At 53.3% G+C, this 24043-nt stretch overlaps 3 protein-coding genes across 3 annotated transcripts; 1 reads left to right on the top strand and 2 right to left on the bottom strand.

The window, feature by feature from the left end:
• Positions 1-765: 765 nt before the first annotated feature.
• Positions 766-1385, bottom strand: PG986_011802 (uncharacterized protein; the record flags this gene model as incomplete). The annotated part of the gene is made up of 2 exons (XM_066848024.1): positions 766-918; positions 1326-1385. The coding sequence occupies 2 exons, from the start codon at positions 1383-1385 to the stop codon at positions 766-768; spliced, it is 213 nt and encodes a 70-aa protein (XP_066694720.1).
• Positions 1386-3896: 2511 nt separating this feature from the next.
• PG986_011801 (cyclin) lies at positions 3897-5045 on the bottom strand (the record flags this gene model as incomplete). The annotated part of the gene is made up of 1 exon (XM_066848023.1): positions 3897-5045. One exon carries the CDS (start codon positions 5043-5045, stop codon positions 3897-3899), a length of 1149 nt encoding a protein of 382 aa, XP_066694719.1.
• A 16040-nt stretch (positions 5046-21085) lies between these two features.
• On the top strand, positions 21086-23200 carry PG986_011800 (uncharacterized protein; the record flags this gene model as incomplete). Its single annotated transcript, XM_066848022.1, has 2 exons — positions 21086-21162; positions 21229-23200. 2 exons carry the CDS (start codon positions 21086-21088, stop codon positions 23198-23200), a joined length of 2049 nt encoding a protein of 682 aa, XP_066694718.1.
• Between the last annotated feature and the right edge of the window lie 843 nt (positions 23201-24043).

Raw genomic sequence — 24043 nt, 5'->3', positions numbered from 1 at the left:
CATTGCATCGCATTCGGTACTTGCGTGTTGCTTCTCGAAGCGTTCTAAGCTGCAGCCTAGGCAGTAAAGTAAGCCTTGTCGAACAAGGTCATGGATAGTAAGCAAAGCAGGCTGTTTTTGTCGATTTGACAGATTGATCCACAAGCCCGGAAACTCACGACAGACGTGTATGTATGACGGTTTGACACATCGCGAAAGGTCTTGGCGGGGGTTGCACCTGCCGTAATCCCGTCGGATATGTATTGACAGATCCAGCGAACGAGTTCCGGCAAGCTTGCACGACTTACTCGCCGCGCATCGTGGTACGTTGCAACTGAGCATCACCATAGGATTGCAGAAATGCAGCGACACGAGGACCGTTGCATGCGCGCCGCCCGCCCGATCCGATCCGATGCGGACCGATGGATTAGGCAAAAGTCGAGTATCCTCGAAAGTGATTTGGCATTGCAGTTGTTGTGTGGTGCTGTAGCGACAGCGACACCCACACCGACTTGTGGTTGAAAGAGATTACATATGCGAGTGTGCTTCCAGCCAACACTGGAATTCGGCGCCGGATTTCAGGCCGGACCCCACACTCTACTACTTCTACAATGCGCGCATGCAGATTTTAGTTGTTGGAGGTTGTTGGTAGTGCACATGTTGTTGTAGTGTGCAGATATTTGAAGTTTCATTGTTGGTGGGTTCACCGCTCCAGCTGCTCCTGAGGAGTGCAGCTTTCTTGACGTACGCGGTGTAGTAAGAACTGAATCCTTCTCCGCAAAGGAGTCATCCTATCTGACGACCCGTCGGGCTCCCTTGGCCGGTGCTGACGATGATGTGCAGTTGCAGCGCGGCCCGCTGGTGCGTGGACGACGACGCAATTGTCAAAGTAGTCCGATTGTACCTCTTTGATTTGGAAGATCTCCCTGGGGTCCTTCCCTGGGTGGCTGGTGCGGTGTCATGGGGAGTGGAGGGAGTGGAGGGAAGGGAGGGAAGGGAGGGATTGACCTTGATAAGAGGATCGGCAGCTGGGCCGCAAAGTGGTTTCGCTGCTGCAATACGGTAGACGTCCGTTGCAAACAAGACAAATGCTCCCACCATGCCGCGGGAGAAAAGAGAAAGTACTGGATGGTGCCGAACAATAGCATCATACTTACTTACCCTGCTTACCACTAGGTAGTAGTTGCCTACATGATTGATACAGGAGGCGAGACACGTACCTTACAGATGTCGCCGGTTGGTTGGAGAGAAAACCAGGGGGAAGGAAGGTGGAATTGGGACGGAATGGGAATGGGGGCTATTGAGTCGAGGAAGGGAAGGAATGATTGATTGACTTTTTAACCTACCTTGTGCCGTTGCTGGCGTAGATCTCTCGCCTTTACCGCAGTTTCCCCAATGCCCTTCATGCATGCGATACTGCATCGGGCAACTAGAGAGACAGAAAAGCAAACGACGAAAGTCAATCAAGTCAGACGACGGTGGAAAAGCAAAGATTTCCAATAGAGTCCCAGTCTGCAATGACGCGTCTCCACTAGTCGGAGATGCATGCAGTGCATTGTTGTATGCCGAGGCAAGCAAAAGGAGAGACCGTCAAAAGCAACGCCAAAAGGAAAGAAAGAGCCTTGGACAGACAGCCTGCAGCATCTTGCATATGGCTGCAGTAACGAGCCCAACCCATTGGCTGTCGTCGCATCGAGGTCTCTGCCTTTTCTCGGCCTGTACACATAAGGTTAATCCAGTAGCGCCCAATGCGATGCTGCAGTGCCTGCAAGTCCTGCCAAAAATGCCACAATGCAACGGCGGGGCCGGGCTGCCCAGGGTTCTTCTTGTTTATTTAGTGAAGGGCCGACGGGGAGCCAATAATACCCTCCCTGATTGATCGGAAGGAACCCTGATCTACACGGGCGACGGCGATGGCGACGACGTGTCACCCATAGTTGTTGCTTTATCGGTCATGTAGTATATGCTCATAGCATAGCCATGAGTATGGCATGTTGCCATCTATGGGTTTCATGACATGCGCAAAATGTAAAATTAGAAACCCTTGACTTCTTGACTTGATTGATGGACCGCTGGGTATTCACCACGTTGGACGACGATGGACTTTATCGCAGGGAAGGGAAGGCTTGGGTACCCTCAGTGCGGATTTTCGCAGGACGTTGCAAGTTATTGCCCGCCCAAGCCTAACAGCGGCTCCGGCGGGCACGCCGTAAAATACTGGGGAAGGACAGGGACCAGCGATCCTGGAATTATGCCGCCGCCGCCGCCGTTGGGCTGAAGACGAAGAAAAAAAGGTCCGTCCTTTCCAGCCACCCCGAACTGACTCATGCGAAGAAAAGCAGGTTAAGGTAAACAAATAGATTGGGCGCCTCCCCTCTGACGACTAGGGAGTATTAGGCTTACCTTGCAAAATAGCTCGTCGTTCCCGAGGTCAGATCGTCCGTCCCCGTGAATCGGGCAGGGGACAGACATCGTGATAATTAACCGATGACCTAGACTAGACCCTTGCTCCAACAGCGCCCAGAATCCTCTAGGCCCCAGCCCATCATCCGCCATCATTAGGTTAGCAGGCCGCCGGCCGCCGTGCCACAGCTAGGTGCGATGGGAAATCCAAATTCACCAACACAACTTACTACGTTGCTAAAAATGTGCAAACACATACAGACGATAAATAAGTAAATGCAGCGTAATGAGATGAAGCGGAAGAAGCATGCGTCAGCAGTAAGCAAACATCGAACTGAATCATCTGCAAACAGTGGTCATGCTGCATGTTGGTTCTACAGATAGATATCAATCAAGCAACCTAACCTTGTCTCCTCCCCCTGTCCCGTACATGGACCCCGAAAACGATAACACATCCAGACCCCAGAATCTCAAGGTGAACAAGACCGAACCTTGGTTCATTAGACGATCTGACATGCATTGCATACATACTACATCTCACCAACGGGAAACACGCCTCTATTTTCGATATTCCTGAAACTGCCCTACATACCTGCATTGCACCACCGCACCCAAAAAGTCATGCCGCAAACTGTACTTATTAAAGAACTCTACCGGAGCGACTCCTCCCCCGATCATACACCGCAATCATATGCAAGTATAGCAACCGAAAAGGGGGTTCTTCTCCGTCCACGAGCGAGCCAAGGTTCCAGTTTCCTTGATATCGATCCATGCGCTTGCGTGTAAGTCCAAGAGGGGAAAACAAACTGGTGGGTACCCCTGCCGTTCGAGGGGCATTGATCGCCCTCGGGTGGGATGACGTTTTTTTTTTTTTTCTTTTGGAGGCGATGCCGCATCCCGCAAACTGAACTGCAACCTCAGGGCCGTGATCTATTTTCGTGTCACCTACCGAAAAAGCCAGGATTGTGATTGCACTTTATTTCAACAAGTATTCGGATGGCTCAAGAGTATTATTGGTATAATGTAGAGGGACCAACCAGAGTAGTTCCCCCTTTCTGTATTGATTGATCCTTCTCGGTCAAATGAATCATGCTCAAGGTCCCAAGCCCGATGTTCCATTGTTCACTTGCCCAAATAGTAATAGGAGGAGTAGTTGTAGTATCATCTCATGATTTCCTTATCCTAGGTAAATAGGTGGCAGTAATCTCCGTGTCTTCATACCCCTCTTTCCAACTCCTCCTCAAGCCTGTATTGGGCCTTGAGCATATCCCAGTCTTCCTAATGCCCGGGAAAGACCCTCCAAGATGCAACCTGTAGATTATATCCTAAACCAATTCCCCCTCCCCCACCCCCAAAAACCAGAAGCCATTATGCGCCTAAGAGGTATCAAATGATGGGGTGTCTGCTCTAGACGCCCCTCTAAGAAAATATATCGCTCTTCTTTTACCCTCGGAAACCTCTCCCGTGAACTCCATGCTAGTGTGATAGAAAAAAACAATGCCAGGTGAATGCGCCTATGCCGTAACGCCGTTGTCGAAGAATCGCGACCACATGCCCCGGCCCGTCTTGGCCCGCTTCGTTTTGCTGTGCCCGTCCTGGAGTTCCCGGAGCTGTTCCGGGCTGATCTCGTAAGGTAGTCGCACCTTTCCGTCTTTCCTGTAGGGCATGCCAGCAGCCGGCTGAGGCATATCCAAAACGACCTCGACGGGCGACTCGTAGAGATCACCGCCTTCGGGATAAACATAGGGCTCCTCCATATCCGAAAGGGGAGTGCTCGACCGCGAGTGTTGCCGCGAAGAGATGGAAGAGGCGTACGAGCTGCTCGAGCTGCCTGTGCTGTAGACAAGGCTCGGGGGTGTGGAGGGATCCTGCACAAGGCGCACGGACTCTTGTGCGGGTGGCGGTGCGGCCACGGTCCTCGACCTCGAGTTGCCGCGGGAAGATGGTGGCGAAGGGTACCGGGTTGCTGCGGCCCACCGCTCGGCCTCCTGCTGCTTGCGCAAAGCCTCCTCCATCTTGCGTTGAATGCGTCGCGCGTGCTTGGCATCAACCTCAGCCCGGATGGGCGACAGGAAGGGCTCCAGCTCGCGGTAAAGGTCCTCCTCCGTGATGCGCAGTTCCCAGTCCAACAAGTACAACAGTTGCTTCTCCATCAGGTTGACCTCAGTCCGGCTGAACCCAAAGCTGTAGCCCTCGGAGTGGATAGCGCTGTAGTTGGCCCAGTGCTTGTTCTTGGGCGAGCTGTCGTTCAAATACTTGGCAGCCAGGATGAGAGCAGCGAGGAAGATGCGATGCGTGGTGCAGCGCAGGCCCTTGGCCATTGGCTGCAGCCGCGACTTTAACCTGTTCAGGTAGACCAAAGTGGACATCAAAGTAGGCACCTGAACGTTGGATGAGACAACCAGCTGCGTGATGAACTTCTCCAATGAGGGCAGACCCGCATCGTGGCACGGGATGGCCTTGGGCGAGGGCGTCCTAGGCGGGGTGGCAAGATGCGTCCTGTTCTGAGCCGGCGGGGGCATCATGTTGGGGTCGCATTGTATGACACTGTAGGCGGCATCGGCCAGATAGGAGATCATGGCGTTGCTCACGGGCTGGTAGACGAAGCGCTCCAGGGCCTCGACGTTGAGCTCCTCCATGGTTAATCCTGATATCGACACCATGGTGACAGATGTGCGTTGTTGTTTGAGTAGAACTGCAAGAGCAGATGAGGTTGGAATGTGTCGATGAGTTTGTTGTGTAAGTAAGCAGCGGCGCCGTCAAGGGGTAGGCTGCTTTATGTGTGTGTTGGTTGTCCAAAGGTATGGATGCAACAAGAATGCTCAAGACGGGACAAGAGAGACCGAAAGGAGCAAGTCCGGGGAAGTGAGACTGGAAGGGCGATTGGTAATATAATGAATGAACCAACAGCAGCCAGATATGTGTGAGTGGGTGGTTGTGTGTGTGGTTGGTGTGGTCTTATGAGAGTGTAGTAAGGAGTGGATGATATGTATCACGCGGCGAGGGGCCTGTACTCATATGAGACTAGCAAGGAGAATACCACTTGTAGGAGTGGGCACGGGACTGGGGCTGCAAAGAGACAGCGCTCTCAGTTACAAGACAGGAATGCGGACGCCAGACGAGACCAAGGAGTCCCCGCTATAAGACCCGCTGGCTTGGCCACGAGGGGGAGGATAAGGAATTATAAGAGACGCAGGGAAAAAAAGAATAGAGTGACCCAGAAAGTATCTTAGAAGAAGAGACGATACGTGGTACGGTGACGCCAGTCAGGACGAGGCTGAGCCGACGGACTGAGCTAGGATGCCGGTGGATGGGCGTTGATCGACACGAAGTGCCTGGGCTGGGCTGGACCCAGAGAGTCGCAGTGGGAATGCGAGGTTGAGGTGTGGGCTGTGGGGTCGCCTTTAGGCGGTGGGCGATGGATGGCGCACGACAGGGGGGGCTAGAAGTACCGCGCGAGTACCTCTTTTTGCTGCTGCTGCTGCTGCTGCTGCTTGGGCTGCAGGGGCTGCACTGCTGGGCTGCCTGGTGCTGTGTTGCGCAGGGGCTTTCTGGGCGTAGTGGTAGGGGGAGCTGCGTCAGTTGGTCAGCCAGCCGGTTTTGTCCGACAAGGGTGTCTCAGAAGGCCCATCTGTGGTGGCAGGTGAGAGTGCATGAACAAGTATTATCCCACCTCCCCAGTAAGAAACGGTACATGCTCTGGCTCGCTCGCTCTCGCCCGCACACACACATATAACGATGTGTCGGTGCGTAATGAGTTGATTGATTGATTGACTTACCAGAGAAGGTGACAAGCGCCTATTGAACCTAGTTTGAATGAATGGCGATATGAGCTGACGTTGAGTGCCGCAGGGCCGTGTCGTGACGAGCTGTGGCTTGAGTATAGTAATCAAAGGGGAGCGACAGGCAATCACCCCAGAGCGAGAGAGGATTCAATAGCAGAGAATGGCTGGTCGTAGTCAGGCCCGGATGACGTGGGGTCGGGTCTCTGAGGCCGTAAAAGTAAAGTAATACCCAGAGGTGGCGGGAAGGTCGGAAGTGAGTGCGACGATTTCAAGATTAATCCAGAACACCGAATGTCGCAGTCAATCAATGGGCAGAGATGGAGGGAGAAGCGACGTGAAAGGAACCCGGAGCCAGCGGAAATGCCTTTTCTGATTGATTGCTGTTTTAGCTGCCGATGCGTAGCACGTTGCCTGAATCAGCAGATTCGATGCTGAGATAAATATCCGAGAATCTGTCGTCGCCGTCGGAGTTCTCGGGGTGTGGGTAGTGGGAGCCACAAGTAGCCGTCAACTTGCCAGTGGCACCGAGCGTTTTTTTTTTAGAGAGGCGGAGTCGGTAAGCCCAACGACGTCCAATCTTGGTCGGGGCTCCAGAGAATGGCGAAAGAACGCGCAACGAGTCTTCGTATCAAGCGACGTAAGAAGCACTGCCAAGTGGACGACGAGATGAGTGAATGTTCGTTTCCGCGTGACGGGTATGTTGCCTTGCGGGTTTCGTGGGACCGTCCCGGAAAGTGCACCGCCTTGGGTCAGATATAAGAGCTCTGCCGATCTGCCTTGCAAACAGTCCTGGGCTGTGTATGATGATGTATGTCGATTTGGCGTGGATTCCCAGATAACCGTCAAGAAGAAGCAAAAAGAAAGGGCGTCTTTGGAATGCGGTATGCGGGAAATATTAATCCAGACTGGCCTGAGTCTGTGCAAGTTGGGGATAGGGAAAGTATCGAATCAATCGTGGTCTCCTAATCGAGTCGGGGCGGAGGGGTCAGTCAAATGTTTCGTGTTCGTAGCTCCACGCAGTGAATCTAAAGCCGGGAGGGAGCAGGTAAAGAGAGGAGGCGTCTTCTAGACTTCAGATGAAAAGCTCCCTTTGGATGGAAAAAAGAAAAAGAAGTCGATGAAACAAAACACCTTTGCACACTTGGAATAGTAGTTCACTAGTCTGGCGAGAGGAAGGGACAGAATATTGAAGTTGAGGAATTGGAAACATCTGGATCTCATATAGTTTCAACTTGTTTGCAAACCTCCCAATACTGGATACTACTGGATACGACCAGGGAGGCTTGAAGATCCAACCGAGATGCTATTTGGAGAACTCTTTCGGCGGCCTGTCTCCAGGGCCATCGGTCCCGCTCAGACAATTGGGCGCGAGATGTCCTGTGGCCGCACAATAACAAAAGAGCGCTGCTGCTGTTCGAGCTTTTTTTTTTTTTTTTTTTTTTTTTTTTCGACAGGGCCCCTGACGAGACGCCCCCCAGAAGGCCGGCGTTACCACGACTTGAATGGCTGATAACTGCATTTTGCCGACCAAGCCCGGCCATGGCGCCGCATAACGCCCTAGATGAATGGGTGAGCGCGACGGACGGTCGGTTGAGCTGCGCATGATTCATTGGCTGCAGTGGTTCGAAAGCAGCGAGACTTGAAACAAGCGTGTAGGGGCATGCGTTTTGGCCAAGCGTGGTGTGTACCGGCCGGGGCTCCATAGGCGGGCAGAGTTACTTCCAAGTGCCTCTCTGACTTACCGAGAGCACTGGGACTTAGCCTACCTGACAGTGACAAGAGTCGAGCCCAGTAGGCTAGCGGGCGAATTAGACGGGAGGAACCCAAGCGGGACGAGGCAGTCTTGGTACAGTAGTCCTGGTAGCCTGTGGCTGAAGCTGGAGCCGGCGCGCAGGGGGCCAAGGGGTGATTACTTTAGTTGGCAGCCGGCTGGCTGTCAACCTCGGCCAATCATGCTACGCCAACATGCACAACGTCAACCTCGCAGCAGAATTGAAACAGGACGCACATCGAATGGCAGGGCGCGTAGCCCTTTGTATCGGTATCGACGACGGATCGGCCTGCAGAATGCAGGTACCTGAGTGGCAGACGTAGGCTCAGAGAGAAACATCAACACTATCAGTGGCAACTGGATGAGCCAGCCCTTCCGTGGCATCAGCCCATGCGCCCGTCAGATCGACCACCAAGCATGTCTGCTGGAGGCGGCGTCGCAACTTCTCAGCCATGGACAAGGCTAGACACCTCCAGTCACACTAGACGCAGGAATGTGTAGAGCCTCCTCGCGCGCATGGTCGTCTCAACCGGCCGTCGCTCTCCTCTCTGCGCCCTTTCATCAAACTCGCTCGCCTCAAGCGAAAGAGGCAGCAATAGCGATATGCCTGCCAGTAAGAGCAAGGCATGAGGATGCCAAAGTTCGACAGGCGGTATGTAACCCCACCCCGCCAAGGTTGTGGCAGATGCGTGGGTCATCCAATGACCAAGCCAGGCCTTGGACTTGCACAGGGTTTTCTCGCGTGTGACCCGTTGAAACGAAACGTCCGAACCATCGTGCTATTTTCCGCTATCGCGTTGGCTCCTCCCAATTTCCCACCCACTTTGCTTGGTCGCGGGACAGGCACGAAAATGCCACCTCGAGGGTCGTATTCACCATATCGACAGGGCTTTGCGCATCGGAAAGTCTCCACGATGTCTTCAATATTGTGGTCGAACAGGCGGTCTCGGCACGTCGGCAGCGGCCGGGGCATACATGTTCCCAACACCATCGCAACTTGGGGAGCCGTCATGCCGAGTTGCTGCTCCTAATATCAGAGATGCAGACACGAAAATTCTGCCTCTTAACAACTCATTCGCATCGTATCACTCTGCATACACGGTACCCATAGAGCACCAGAGCACGTGCAGGATAGGCCGTAACGTGCGGTGACCAGTGTTACTAAGTAATTAGTGAGCGGTTTGACCATGGGCCATGACGATGCATCATTTGCTGGTCTATGCAACTACTCGTCGTGCATCTGCCGCCCAGCATTGCTTAAAGATTGGAAATTGGCCCTAGGTGGGAGGATGAAGGACGTTGAAACGTAGTCATTTCCGTAGCACCACGGCATGTCTCTCGCAATGGCGCTGGCTGGCTGGGTGCCAGAGGTGCTGTGTCCTCCTGTCTCTCCATTTTTGCTGATTACTTATACGGCATTGAAGGGGAAAACCTCGTAACGTCACCATCATCTCCCCCTCCCCTTGATAGTGTCTTGGACCCTTGGATGGCCCGTCCGTCCGGATTCCAGTCCAGCGTGCAGACCGAAGCCGAAACCTACTGCACAAATCCCGGTGTGGCTTGAGGCTTTCGTCTCCATGACCGCTCGTCAACCTTATCACTGGCCTTTTCCCCAGACATCTGAGCGACTGAGCACCAACGAGTCCGAGCGTCTCCTTGACCTTGTCCCTTGTCCTTCTTGGCCATCCTAGCCATCCTGGCCATCCCATCCCCATCCCAATCCCATCCGTCCATCATCCATTCATCGCCATCTAGGTTAAGATTTAGCGACCTGCGGCTGGAATGCGCTGGGCCATCATTTGACAGATGGTGTATTACCCTTTCCGGCGCAGAGGGTAGCTCAACCCCTGCGCATTGATGACCTGTCGAAAAAGTAATCATGCTTTTTTTGCCCCTTCCGTTACTGCTGAATGATGGATGAACAAGGCAATTGCGGTTGGCTATTCAAAGTTGCATTCCAATCTCCCCTATCTGGCAAGGGTTCAAGCTGTGCTCTACACGTACATAATGGCGGCTCTTGGATTGAAGGTGATGATCGATCCGAATGGCGGCACTGCCCAAAAGCGAGGGGGTTGAATCGTTCGTCCATCCCTGACCCCTGAACCTCGCAGCCGATGCCGAGCCTCCAAGTAAGCCCCCAGCAACTCTCGCTACTAACTCGGCTCGGGTCTCAATCAGGCAGTTACAACTAGATGAGGATGGCATTATCTCTTCTCCTATACCATTGCCTAGTTCTGAGTAGCCATGAACCTCCGCACCAAGCCGGTACAAGTGGTATACACTGGTCGCTCAGGCATAACCGTTAGCGGTCTTCACAAAATTAGCTTCCCCGCAGGAGGCATTATGCGTTGTCCACCGGTTGCATTCAACGTTATGCCTGTCCATCCAGCCATCGTGAATAATTCAGGCTGCTAAATACTGGAGACTCGGACCTCACCGCCCTGCCGCGCTGCTCAAGTTAAGTGCATTCCCCAGATTTTTACACCTTTCCTCTGTCTTGGCACTTGGCGTTTCGGCTGGCTGGCAGTGCTTGTGCAGGATGGACGGATGGAGCTCGCGATGCCCGATGCTACCTACCAGCATCACAACATGTTTCTTCTCTTCGATGCGGCTTGCTTGATCATGGACGACGAACGAACCAACGAACGAAACGGAAGCGGCGGCCCTTTCGGTTTAAGACGGGACTAGCCCGAATGCGGTGCCCTCCTGTCTCGGAGAAAGTCGGTGGGACTGGTCTGCGCACGCCGCCATTGGCCGGGACTGCCTCGAAACGAAACGTCCAGACCACTGCCTCGAGGGCCAATGGCGATGCCCCCATCGCGAACTACCCCGCGAAATGGCGAAATCGAGGGAGCGAAAAAAAAAAAGGGGGGGATGCATGCGCGTTCCTGGTGTGGCTGAGGGCCTCTTTACTTTATGCGTGTCTCTGGTAAGCCCTGTACCACACAGCTAACTACCTACATTATTCACGCGCATGGTCCTACACATAGAGGCCTCGCAGAGGGGGTGGGACAACAACAGAAAATAAACATTGCGCATGGAACTGCCAAGAGGGGATGCAAAGAACCCAACTTGGGGTATTCGCAATGTATCTCCTCCGCCGTACGCAGCAGCGCACTCGAACCGCATGACCCAAGCCCCCCAGTTCCGCCCTCCCCCTCCGCATACAGACGGAGAGTCAGGTAGCCAGTGAGCAGCTGAAGTCCGCGCATTCCTGGTGCTGGTGGCCGGCTGAATAAGTAATCTAGGGCCTATCGGACGGGACCCCTATCTGGCCATCGGTCGTTACTTCTGGCGCTGATCTAAGACTATTCACGAACGGTTCGTTGGTTTTTGTTCGGGCGAACGCTAGCCAGTGAGGAAAGCTCCGGTGGCCATTCAGCTGGGCAGGAGCAAACACGCTGTCTTGGCCCTCAGCCGAGAGAGTCTTCATCGAAATTTCCGACAAGCGACAAAGTCTTGTCTGGTAGCTTCAATATTCCAATGGCCCTCTATGCATTGGTTCCTTCTTTTCTTTTCTGGTAAATTACTCGCAGCCCCCGGAAGCTATGCGCATGTGAAGAAGAGATCGTACGCCACATCCAAATGACTCTGACTCAAGGGGCAACGGAGGAAGGGCCGGCCAGGGGGAAGGCAAGGTTCGACGACTGTGGCTTGAACACCTTGGATCGTTATGCCAAGCTGCCAAGATCTACATAGCGAGCCGATCACGAAATCCTGCGCAAGCGATCGGCCCAAAAGCCCCCTAACAACTTAGTGGTGGGGGAAATCGCTCGCTCCCCTAACCTCACCAAGTACACGTCCTGTACACACACACACTCTCTCTCTCTCTCTCACTGCTCACCTCCCTTCTTCATACCTACCACATCAATTGCCATGCATACGCAGGTCCACCTTTCCATAGGCCATCTTATGCCGCGTTACTATCAACATAATGCATGCACGTAGCGGGCAAATTTAGGCCGACTATAGCGCATGCCCACGGCGCTATCTTCAACGTTACTGCTGCCCATGCAGGCTACCTACCTACCTAACCTTTCCAAATTACTACTTGCTTGCATATGCAGGTCCAGCAAAGCAAAATGCAGAAGAAGAGCCCGTGCCATTCATAGTGCCTAGCCGCTGCCCAGAGCGCTCTAGCCAGCCACCGCCGCCTGTCCCATGGTTACCGCTCCGTCCCAACATTGCCATCAACTCGCACTAGATAAGTTAGCTACCGCAAGTCTGCCTGTTGCTGGGAATCACTGTCCGTTACCTTTCAGCCTCGTTAGCTTGCTCCCCTCCGCATCCCGCTCTTGCTTGGGTTGGTGACATGGTGACCAACAGCCAGCCAGCCTGAGTGCGGAGATGCACGGCGGCCCCTGAGCCATGCGTCGTGCCTAGCTAAGTAAGGGTTTTTAGTGAGTAGAACGGGAAGACATGTGGCCAGTAGCTTCGGGGGTCGGAGTGGGTTGAGTAGATAGCGATCATCGCGTCCGTCTGGGGGCCGTTCCAAACGGCAAGGGTGGCTCTAAGGGGGGGTGGTGGTGTGCCGCGTGACCATTGGGAGTTCGTGCCTTTCGAGTAGAAGGCTCGGGCTCCATACATGTGCAGAAGAATCAACTCGGTCGTGGTGGTGGCTTCTCTTCGAACGAACGGGTAAATACATGTACGATGCTTGCCGCTTGTTGCTGGCTGCACCGACCGGAATTGGCAGGTCTTTTTTTCCTTTTCTCTCTCTATGGAATGTCTTACAGTACGAGTGCAGTGGTTCGTATCCTGCTCTCAAACTTCTGAGACAAACACCATTTGATCGGACATTGCGGCGAGCGCGCGTGTGCGCGTGTGCGCGTGCATTGCATTGATGGGTGGTCATCCATGCTGCTGAAGGAAGCAAACCTTGTGTTCAGTGTTCAGCGCTCCGTGTTCAATGGAAAGTCTTCACTGCAACATCTCTGCGGCATTGGTTGTAACCACGCGCTCCCAAACTCCCGCAAGGCTGGCGTCGCTTCTACGGCAGGCGGCAGATCGGGGGCGGGTAAGCAGGCCCCGGCGGCTCTCTCTCTCTCTTTGCTTGGGGCTGAGGCGGCTAATGCCAGGAGCAATTGCCCGGGGGATTACTGCTGATTGCTTCCCGTCAGTCCTTGCATTTGATCTCTTGAAGACGCACGTAGCCGCAAAGCCGGTCGGCAGCTGCTGGAGAGCTGCATCGAACCCATTCGATTGATCCTATGTTTCATCTCGCGCTGCAGCGGCTAGCCGGCCGGCCCCCGTATTCGATCCTAGACAATATTGATGAATTATGCCCAACAGGCACTGGAATAGATCAATGGGAACCAGCGCGTAGTGTGCGGAAACAGAGTGCAGAGGATGGGCCCCAGTGTCGTGTCGATTGAAGCGCCCGGCGCTATTTGACGATAAATTTCCTTTGCCGCGGTGGGACTGCAAGGGGCGGGCGCTTGTCGAGGCCAATTGGATTGCCGGGACGTTCTGGTTGCACTCTTGGCCTACCCGTTTTTTATCTATTATTGTTAGTCCCTGCTCAGGGTAGCAGTGAACAGACAGCAACAGGATCGCACGGGAATCTGTTTCCGGGATATGAGATTGCGGCTGCACGGCCAATTGCCGCTGTCATTTTTCTTCGATGAGGAACTGGATTGTCGCGGTTATCACAGTGGTTCGTTCCGGCGTGGTTCCTGTTTCTAAATTTGACCTTCTTGATGGCCGTCTGACCGTTCCGAGAGCTGGTGGGCAAGCCCCAATCCTCCCCTGGTCGAGATTCTTCTCTTACCCCTGTCAGCGGCTACGTAGATTTCAGTACTGCTTGCTGCAGGCTGCAGCTGACATTGACAATGCTGAGCCGGCGCGAACAGATGCCGCGCGGGAATTGTCCAGGCTACGGAGTAAAGCGCGCGTCGATCCGCGTCATGTCTCATCCATCGCCCTCGTTGCTAGGCTGCCACTCACTCTTTATTGCGTCGCGGCGGCTGATGGACATTGCCATCCTTCAGCGTCTACGTATCGTGTACGCAAGTAGCTCCTTGCTCGCTTGCACCGGCGTCAACGTGCCAAGCCCATAGCCGGTTCGCTTCCGCCTACGATTCGCATGCCGGGGTTTGAGGTTCATAGCAACTAGCCTTGTAGATGAATGTCTCGAGGGCTGAGTATGTTGGGGTCTCGTCTGCGACAGACTGTGGGTCTTCGGGATGTTCTTCCTGCCCCTGAGGGCTACCCTTGTAACTGTCGAAGATGGCCGGGCGTGCGAGGAGGATACTGTGCGTCGCCCTCTGGCAGGTCGGGAAGTGTTGGGCTTTGGGAAGTAGATGACCGCCATCAATCGTATCGTCTGCTTAGCTTTGGATGGTTTCAGTCGCTCCATGACTGCCAGCGATGAAGGAGTCCTCGACGAATGATACAGATGTTGCTATATTCTCACGTGTATATTATCATGGTGTTGCCAAACCTGACTAGAAGAGTACCTTCAAGCAACATGTCGCCCCTTTCTGATTCCTTCCAATTCATAGACATCAGCGTGCCCGATGTAGATTGAATGGGCAAGACGCTGGTCAGGCAAGATGACCACTGCTGTTCAAGAAACACCTACACTTGCTAGATTAAATTCGGGTCACAACTATACACCCAGCGCTCATCCCTAGCACCAAATGTTGTTGATGATGGCCCTACCAAGAACAAGGTCCTCCTCATGGGAGATATAAGAGTCGGTAGTTCCCTATTCATGAAAACAGCTTGACATACCTGTAATTGTCACGCCCTGCAACTTTGTCAAGATTACTTGGATGTGCTCTAATGATAAACACACTTCACCTCAAAACTCCTAATACGACCCAGTCTAAACCACATAATGTGTATTGCTCCCATGGCCTCTGACCAGAGAGAGTGTATATATCGAAATCTTGGTCCGCTGTCGAGAGGACGTCATGCACCAACTGCCACAAAGATTCGAAGGACACGATCCAAATTAGTACAACCAAGCTCGACACCCTCGGGACACCCTCGATGGATGATGCCACTTCTGCCAACGACAGAAACACGTTCTATACACTCGGATCTAGTGTGTCCTGGCACGTTAACAGACACTTGTACTAGATTGCCGAAAAGTCAGCCTTTGGCCAGTATTCATCTCTGTGGCTGATGCTAGCTGGCACTTGCAACTGGATGCCCTATAGGAGCCAAAGTTGACTGAAGTTTCGAGCGACATCTCACTTCATATACAAACTCCAAGAGCCACGCTGACGTCGACCAGACTAGTCACCATTGGATGGGAGGCTGGATTGCGTGAGTATTTCCAATCTGCCTGGACTCGATATAAACGATTAGCATCCTACCAATTAGGCAAATTAAGAAAACACATCCCAGCAGATAAAGTACTAGTTGATCTTTTTTTTTTTTTTTTTTTTTTTTTTTTGATAAGTATAATAGCCTATGAACCACTGCCATTCGACAGTTCCCATCTTCCCTAATTCCTTTTCGGATGCATAAAGGGGGTTATGGTATATGTGTATCATTCTGAAATCCTTGATACTGCTTCTCGCCTTCTTGACCTTCAAGCATCCCCCAGGAGGATGGGAAGTACGTCCCTCGGAGTACCATAACACTTGCTGTGTGAGAGTGATAGGTCTTTACGCCAGCCAGAACGAACGTGCAGTCATTGCTAGTGGAAAGAACGACTATAGCAGTTGGCCAGCGGCAAGATCAAGTATTGGACCATCAATGACATGATTCGAAATGTCAGAACAAGATTGTAAATTCAAGAGATCTTTGTCGATATGTATACTGCCATGATCTGTAGAAGCCTATGTAGTCCAATTTCCATATGAAATCCCAGGCTAGCCAGCCTACCTATGTTTGGCTTCTTGTGAACCCGGACAATACATTGTGGATGTGAAAGGGTCATCCTCACTGAGATATGAGTCCTTTACGTGATTACCAGGACCACAAGGTCTATGACCATGATTCGTGTTGTCCCGAACTTGCTTTACACCGGGGATACTGATTGCTATACTCGGTAGATTCACGGACCCTTACTTTCTCTTGAATGAGAAGTCCGCTGCCACTAGGATTATACTTCTGCTGAAGAGCACGGATTTAAATGTGACATTGGAGATACACCTGTAAGATTTTATGTCAACTTAGTACACATAAGCATATTGTAACAAGCATGTAGTCCTTGGACCGTGAAAAGGGGCTGTTCTCAGGGCTCGTCATTCGCAACCGCCAGGTACAGAATCTTCGAGTGATAATCGTTGAGATTGAAAATGGAGTTTCAAAATTATTGTTTTCGAATTGAATCTGGGATGCCAAATCATGTTCTGCATTGCAAGCAAGTTGATATACCAAAAAAGAAAAAAAAAAGAAAAAAACGAACCACGATCAAGTGTCTCCTATCGGGGGACCAGAACCAAATCATTTGCAATCCAGTCCCCCCTTTCCCGGTTTCCCTACCTTGAATACATAAGATTACCCAGCCACGCTTGAAACTAGGTTCTGGGCTGACCATCTCTAGAAAATCAACATATCCCGCAAATATTCGGCAATCTCAGCTGGATTGTTGTTGGGCTCACACAAGGGGATCTGTCAGCCATAGTGAGCTTCGAATTCTCGAAAGAGCCAGGTCTACCTAACCCAACAAGACATTGATTCAAAACAACGGTACGACAGCTGGTAGCTGTGGTTTGATGGGATCTGCAGAGTTTTGATTGTATGGCCCATCTCATGAATCATGGGGTGAAGAGTTCAGAACAAACAGCCCAGAACTTGCACGTCGACCCAAGTAATCGTATTTTTGTATTTAATGGGACGAAGACCTGGCTTTTGCATTTGTTTACCATGGGAATTCCAGCCATATTTATTTACGATCAGAAGTATGTGCTGGCTCGCCATGCGTAGTAGAGGCTTTTGTCAGACAAGCGTTGCCGTATTCCAAGATACACGGCCATACTGAACTTGCCTCGTTTATGCAGGCACATGGGTGTCGAATAGTCGAGGGCAAGCCCTGCCGAGTTTCAGCCGAGGACCTTCCAAAGCAGGATTCATTGCTTAGTCCTTCCTTTGCAAAGACGACTAGAACCAAGATCTCCAGATGCCCCCACAACTAACTTCGGCCCCAAGGACGATCTCGTATCAGCATCAGGAACGAATTGCTAAGTATTGGTTCACTCAAGATTTCCCAGTATCGGCGCAGCGTCGGAAAACCACAGTGCAAGATACCAATTCAGAAGCTCACTTTCTGTCAGGCGGGAGGTAATACAGCTTGCAAACACATAAGAGGTTAGCATGCGGGAGGAACCAAAGTCGATCATCACTGGATATATGGTCTCTTTGTTTACTTGACTGTTCAAACCAGGGGTGCTAGTTGCAGATGAGAACGACTCTTGCATGTTTTCTGCGAGCCTCCTGATATATCATATTCTCGTATGCGTGGGCGGTGTCGGGGCAGAATTCCTTCCAGTACTTTCGGTTACCGAAAAGCAAGCAAGCTAGCGAGAGACATACAGCCACTCGTACTAGTATTCCAACTCTTGGTCACTTGTTGTCGGGATCGGGCCAACTTCTGCTTACACAGCAATCTCTCCACGCGTCCTGGTTGCCAGGGCGAACGAACGACTTTCTGCGATCTTTGTCATTCTATGTATAGATCATTGACCCTACGGGGAAAAGTTTTTGTTGGCGCCTTGTGGGAAATTAGATGGATATATGATCGACGCGTCAACCGAGGCACCGGAACGAGTCCATGGAGGAATCCAAGGAGCCATGGTGCGAGTATGACTAAGAATACGATAGGGGGAAAGCTGGACTTGTACCATCCTTTACGATTCCTCACCGCCGTGCCGCAATTGCGTGCGTGCTTTGTGGTGGCTCATCCGTGCTCACTCAGCTTGTCAGCTTTTCCCTTACCACTTTTTTTTCCTGCAATGCGCGACCTCTCGTAAAAGGGCGGCCAAACGCCCGCCGGCATTACTGACTGTGGCGTCGATTTAATTTCCGTAGCTGCCGTCCAGCCAAAGAGAGCGAGTTGCTGTTGGCTTAGCAGACAGGACTTATGGCGATCTGCTGACACCCATCTTTAGGGGCCGAATTCTGCGAAGGTGAGGGACGCCCGCCTGCTTGACCGACGACTAGAGAAAGCAGCGCCTTATTCTTGTGGGTAGCGTTTAAGATTCAATAAAGCAAACGAGTAAAAGTCGTATTGCTGCTACTGAGCAGTCCACTTATCCTTATCTCCCCGGTGCCGTACCGAAGGATTGGTACTTTTTGCTCCCCTTGTCGGTGCAGGCCTGACCCCTGAAGAGAGCTGACGAAAAAAAAAAAAAAAAAAAAAAAACAAAAAAATCCTGGGTACTTGGGTTTGCATGTGCTTTCAGCAAGGCCAGCTGGGCCAGCCAGGCCAGCTAGGCATCAAAGCGCCTGCACTTTCCTTTCGGCTGGTAGCGAATACGACGATCCAGCTTCTCTTCTTTGCACCTTATTCTTTCGGAGAACGAGCTAGAAGGAATGCAGCAAATATGTAACAAATACCTACAGTTGAGCCGAGAAGCCGATCGGGAGAGGCTGACAAGTCTCGGGGGGCGGAGGTGGCCGAGGGAGCTAATAAGAGAGCTAAGAGAGCTCTGCCGGATGCGGCCAATTCGCTCAGAATATGACGACAGACCTGCCCACAAACTCTTGCTTATTTGCAAAATCTGCAGTGCGATTTGCATCTCCCCCGATTGATAATTGGTTTCTGGCCGAATTGGCCTTTCTGACAAAGAAACTAGACGCATCCTAGCTCGCAAAAGCAATATATATATATGTGGTCCCTGCTGCTTAGCAGCAGCCACCGGTGCTTGCTAGTCGGGCTCGCATCTGTCGCGCTATATCCGTCCGACGGGCAGGCTTGCCGGTGCCTGAATCGCGTTTTGGAACGGCTCGATTGCCATTGACTAAAAGACATGTAGATAAGCAGGCAGATTAAATTTCGGAGATAGATGCGTGTAATTTCTAGCAAGTTACGTAACGGATCTGCACTCGTACGGCGAGATGAAGGAGCAGCTCGGCAGCCCAGAGTAGAAGGAGGAGAGAGGGTAGGTAAGCTGCACTTGACAGCAAGACATACAGCGGGATGATGGTTCGATGGGTTGAAGAGATGGTCGCCCATCGCGATCCTTGTTGGCTGTGCTCGAAAACGCCGCTCTCTCGTATCTCTTGGTGTCGGGTCGACCGGCCATTCCGCTGTGGGCATCGCGGCCACGTTTGGTCGTGGTTGACGTTGACTAGCGGTGTTGGTAGCCTTCTACTTGTAGCCTGCTAGTTGTGCTCGGTTGTGCAAGACGCAGTGGGTTTTTCGCGAGCTGCCTGTGGCCCTGTGGTCCTGTGGTCCTGTGGCCCTGTGGCCTCGTGTGTGCCCGCTATTTTCGCCCATTCCGCGGAGCCGCAGTGGGGCGGTGGGTGGCCTTTGCTCGCAAAACCTGGCAGCGCTCGCATCGCTCGACGGTCACCAACACACAAAATAGACAGCCCAAAGCCTTCTGCCCAAGCCAACAAGTAGAATAACAACGGCCCACCCACGCTACCACCTTCGCTACGTCACGTAGCGGGCAAAGACAAGACAGGACACTCAATTGCCTCATGGAAGCATGGGCGGCGTTCCTGCTAAGCTTACGCTCGGGGAAGCTACGTGGTACGAAAAGCCTGGGAAGGCGTTCGCGAGACCGGCACACAGGACACGCCGACCCATACGCTACACAACATCACCAGGCTTATGCTGCTCCTCTCTTCGGCTCTAGTACCTAGAGCAACGCAGACCGTTCCTGGATTGAGGAGCGGTCCCAAAAAGACATGTCTATTTACAGACTCGGAAGTCTATCAGGAAGACAGAGGCAACAAGGACAGCAGACAGCTCACCAGGAAATATGACGATCAATACACAGTCCCTGTGGAAATCTCTTCAACATTCTCACAAACGAAATTCTAGAAGGGCCTTTCTCCGCGACCGCAGTATGTTGACATGGCTCCAGCGGCAGGCCCAGAGAGTTGGCAGGGGTAGTCGCTGACAGGGCGACGAATGCTTGATTCCTCGGGGGGAGGGGCTGCTGACGTGCCCGGAAATTGGAAATTGGGTGCAGATGTGTAGATTACCCCGCCAGCATCGTCGGCCATCTCGCTCCCCCAGCCTTTCCCAATACCGATGGGCTCGTATGGCAATGGGCGAGAAAGGGCAGGAAACGAGTGATGTCAGGCAGAAGCTGGTCAGGTTCTGGTCAGGTTCGTATCGCCCAGAAGGTGCCTGAAGCGGAAAGTGGTGGTGTCGCTATTGTCGCTATTATTAACCAGCCGTGGTGGGAAAAAGGCCTTTCACGAGCTGCTAGTGTCTGCTAGCCAGTCGCTATGTATTTACTTGCATACACGAGCCCGAGTGGGCCGGTGCTCGTCACCCAATCATTCCGCATAAACGCTGGCTCAGCCTAGGCGAGCCATGCCCAAGGCGGACTAGCTGCGGCGTCTTGCTATTCTGCTATGTACTTGTACTACTATTCTGCACGGCGGCCGTTTTGTCCAACGGTGGGCCATGCCATGCCCGGTAAGGGACGGGGCTGGTCCGGACGATCGGGTTCTTGCAGTAAACAAGGTTGGCAAGAAGAACATTGGCCCCCCTTCACAATCGCTCATTGGCGATACGCGCCTTCAAGGAATCCATACGACCCCTGCCGCTCCACCGACAGGGGTAGCCTGGAAGGACGATTGGGCAACGAACAGCTCTGTACGTACAGTACCTCGTGCAGCTCACGCAGCTCACGCAGTCGCTGACGTTCGATGCTCTCCATTCGTGATGAGGACTGGGATGGGGCTCTTCGGAGCATCCCAAGTCCACTCCTGTCATCATTGGAAGAGGTTGGCTCCGCAGCATCAGCCCACAAGAAAAAAGGCATGTCGGGGGCCGATCCAGTGGTTCCTTTTGATATAAGATGCTGCGTTCCGCCGCCGTTCAAAAGGAACCGTACAACCCACGCTCCTCAGTTGCTCCCGACAATCACCAGCAGCAGCCACCAGTCACTCGCTTATCTGGTCGCACGTCTCGTCGTTAAGGCTGTCCTGTCACTTACACAACTCGACACTAATACGTTCGCTCTCGAAACCTTGTTCGACTAATATCTATAATCTAATCCGAACAATGTCGACTGCCCGTTTCGCTCTCGGCGCCCTGGCCCTCACCGGCCTGGCGGCTGCCAACCCCATCAAGCGCGGCTAGTAAGTCACCAGCATCCCGACTTGCAAACAAGTCAAGAATCTTGTGATACTAACATGCCGTGATAGCCCTGTCGTGAACCCGACATACCCGACTGTCCAGCAGCCCACGACCCCGGCTCAGCCCGACTACCCTGTCGTCGAGCAGCCCACGACGTCGGCCCAGCCTGACTACCCCGCGTCGCCCATCAGCAGCGCCTCCGTTGTTGAGACCACGACGTCGGCCCAGCCTGACTACCCCGCGTCGCCCATCAGCAGCACATCCGTTGTCGAGACCACCTCGACTAAGCCCGAGTACCCTGTTGTGACCCCCAGCTACTCTACCAGCACTGCTGTTGAGACTACTTCGACTGCCCCGGTCTACTCCGTCACGTCGTTGACCAGCACCTATGTTGAGTCGACCACCTCGTCGGCCCCGGTGTACTCCGTCACCTCCCTGAGCAGCACTGCTCCCATTGAGTCGACCACCTCGTCGGCCCCGGTGTACTCCGTCACCTCCCTGAGCAGCACTGCTCCCATTGAGTCGACCACCTCGTCGGCCCCGGTGTACTCCGTCACCTCCCTGAGCAGCACTGCTCCCATTGAGTCGACCACCTCGTCGGCCCCGGTTTACTCCGTCTCGTCGCTGAGCAGCTCGTCTGCCGTGACTACATCCTCCAAGCCTGGATACCCTGTTGAGACCCCCAGCTACTCCGCTAGCAGCGTGTCCAGCTCTTCCAAGCCCGTCTACTCAGTGTCCAGCACGGCCGTTGAGTCCACCACCTCAAGCAAGCCTGGCTACCCCGTCCAGACACCCAGCTACTCTGCCAGCTCGCTGTCCAGCACTTCCACCAAGTCTTACAACACCACAGCACCTGGCTACCCGGTCTCCAGCCCTGTCTACAGTGTCTCGACTGCGTCGCCCGTCACCAGCCAGCCTGGGTACCCGGTCACCACCCCTGAGACCAAGTACACCGTATCTACCATCTACCAGACTTCCACCTACTCTGTGACCAAGTGCGCTGCTACCGTCACCGACTGCCCCGCTACCACCAAGCCGTACGTGACCACCGAGACTGTCTCCGTCGGCACCACGACCTGCCCCGTCGGCGAGGTCTCTTCTACTCAGGCTACTTCGTACCCGGTCACCACCCCCGTCACCACCGTTCCCGAGTACCCTGCCGTTCCCCAGTACCCTACCGGTTACACGACCTCCACCGTCTACTCGACCAGGACGTACTCGGTCACCAAGTGTGCTGCCACCGTGACTGACTGCCCGGCTACTACCAAGCCCTACGTCACCACCGAGATCCAGACCACGGTCACCACCTGCCCGGTTTCTGAGGTGCCCACCACCCACGCTACCACTGGCACTGTTTACCTGACCACCAAGCTGCCTCCTTACCCGACCGCCAACGTCACGATCCCGGTCTACCCTACTTCTTACCCTGCTCAGCCCCAGCAGCCCGAGCAGCCTCAGCAGCCTACCTACCCTGCCCAGCCTCAGCAGCCTACTTACCCTGCTCAGCCCCAGCAGCCCGAGCAGCCTACCTACCCTGCCCAGCCTCAGCAGCCCGAGCAGCCTCAGCAGCCTACCTACCCTGCCCAGCCCCAGCAGCCCGAGCAGCCTACCTACCCTGCCCAGCCCCAGCAGCCCGAGCAGCCCGAGCAGCCTACTTACCCTGCCCAGCCTCAGCAGCCTACTTACCCTGCTCAGCCCCAGCAGCCCGAGCAGCCCTCAAGCTACCCGGCCCAGCCCCCGGCTCCTACTTACCCGGCTCAACCCCAGCAGCCCGAGCAGCCCCAGCAGCCCGAGAAGCCTTCCAGCTACCCGGTCCAGCCTCCTGCTCCCACCTACCCTGCCCAGCCCCAGCAGCCTGAGCAGCCCCAGCAGTCGACTTTCCACAGCTACCCGGTCACTCCCATGCCCACGCCGACCAAGTCCAGCTCCACCCCCTACCCCACGGGTAGTGCTCCCCCGGTGGTCACCGCTGGTGCCTCGCGCATGAGCGGAGCCGCTGCCGCTGCCGGTGTTGTCGCCGCTGTTGCTTTCCTGCTGTAAACAAACCTTGATTGGTACGCTTCACGATCAAAAAGAGAAAGCGAGTCGCAAGACGCCGCATGGGAAGGCAGAGGAAGAATGTGATTAAAAGCATTGGAAAATAAGTGTATCGGCGGAAAGTGGTTTACTCGAAACCGAAACGAAAAACCAATCGAAAAAATATTCTTTGTGTCTACTTTTACTTGATAGTATAATGTTTTTTCTTATTCACTCATCATTCAACACTAATCATGTTGAACGATGTTTCACTTTTTTCGGTTCGCTACACTCTCTCACTATAGAAATGGGCATTGGTCAAGGATATCACAAGAGGGAAAGGGAGGGGAAGGAAGGGCCTCATTTGGGATATGACTTGATGATTTTTAACCACTTACAACCGACACACTCACATTGTTGGAAGGAGGGATCGAAATAGAAGGCATATATATATATATATATATAATATGATATAAATCGTTCACTATTTCGAATTGCTTGTATCATCCAGCATTATGTGACTGTGACCTTGCCTGAACACTGACAGCAAATAGCCCTCAACATCATCATTTCGCCGCAAGACCAGACTATTTGGGGAAAACACAGTCGCCGCCCAAGTAGGGAATGGACGATAGTGTCTCATGCTGTATACTGGCACTACGGCGTACTGTTGAGGGCAAGCAGTGACGTTACATTTCAGTTCGATGTAAGTAGGCGCAAGAAGTTGAGCGGTGAGAGTCGGGCCACCACCACGTGCTGCAGACAATACCGTGCCTAACGCCGTCCCCAAGCGACGAGGCATTGGTAAAAATAGCGCATTCTTTAACCAATAAAATGTGGTTGCGGTATGGGCTTTCTGAAGGTGGA

The sequence above is a fragment of the Apiospora aurea genome, assembly GCF_038362705.1.
Source record: "Apiospora aurea strain CBS 24483 chromosome Unknown utg000008l_segment0_segment0, whole genome shotgun sequence".
In the NCBI taxonomy this organism is placed as follows: Eukaryota; Fungi; Ascomycota; class Sordariomycetes; order Amphisphaeriales; family Apiosporaceae; genus Apiospora; species Apiospora aurea.
This window is presented reverse-complemented; position numbering and strand designations above follow the sequence as displayed.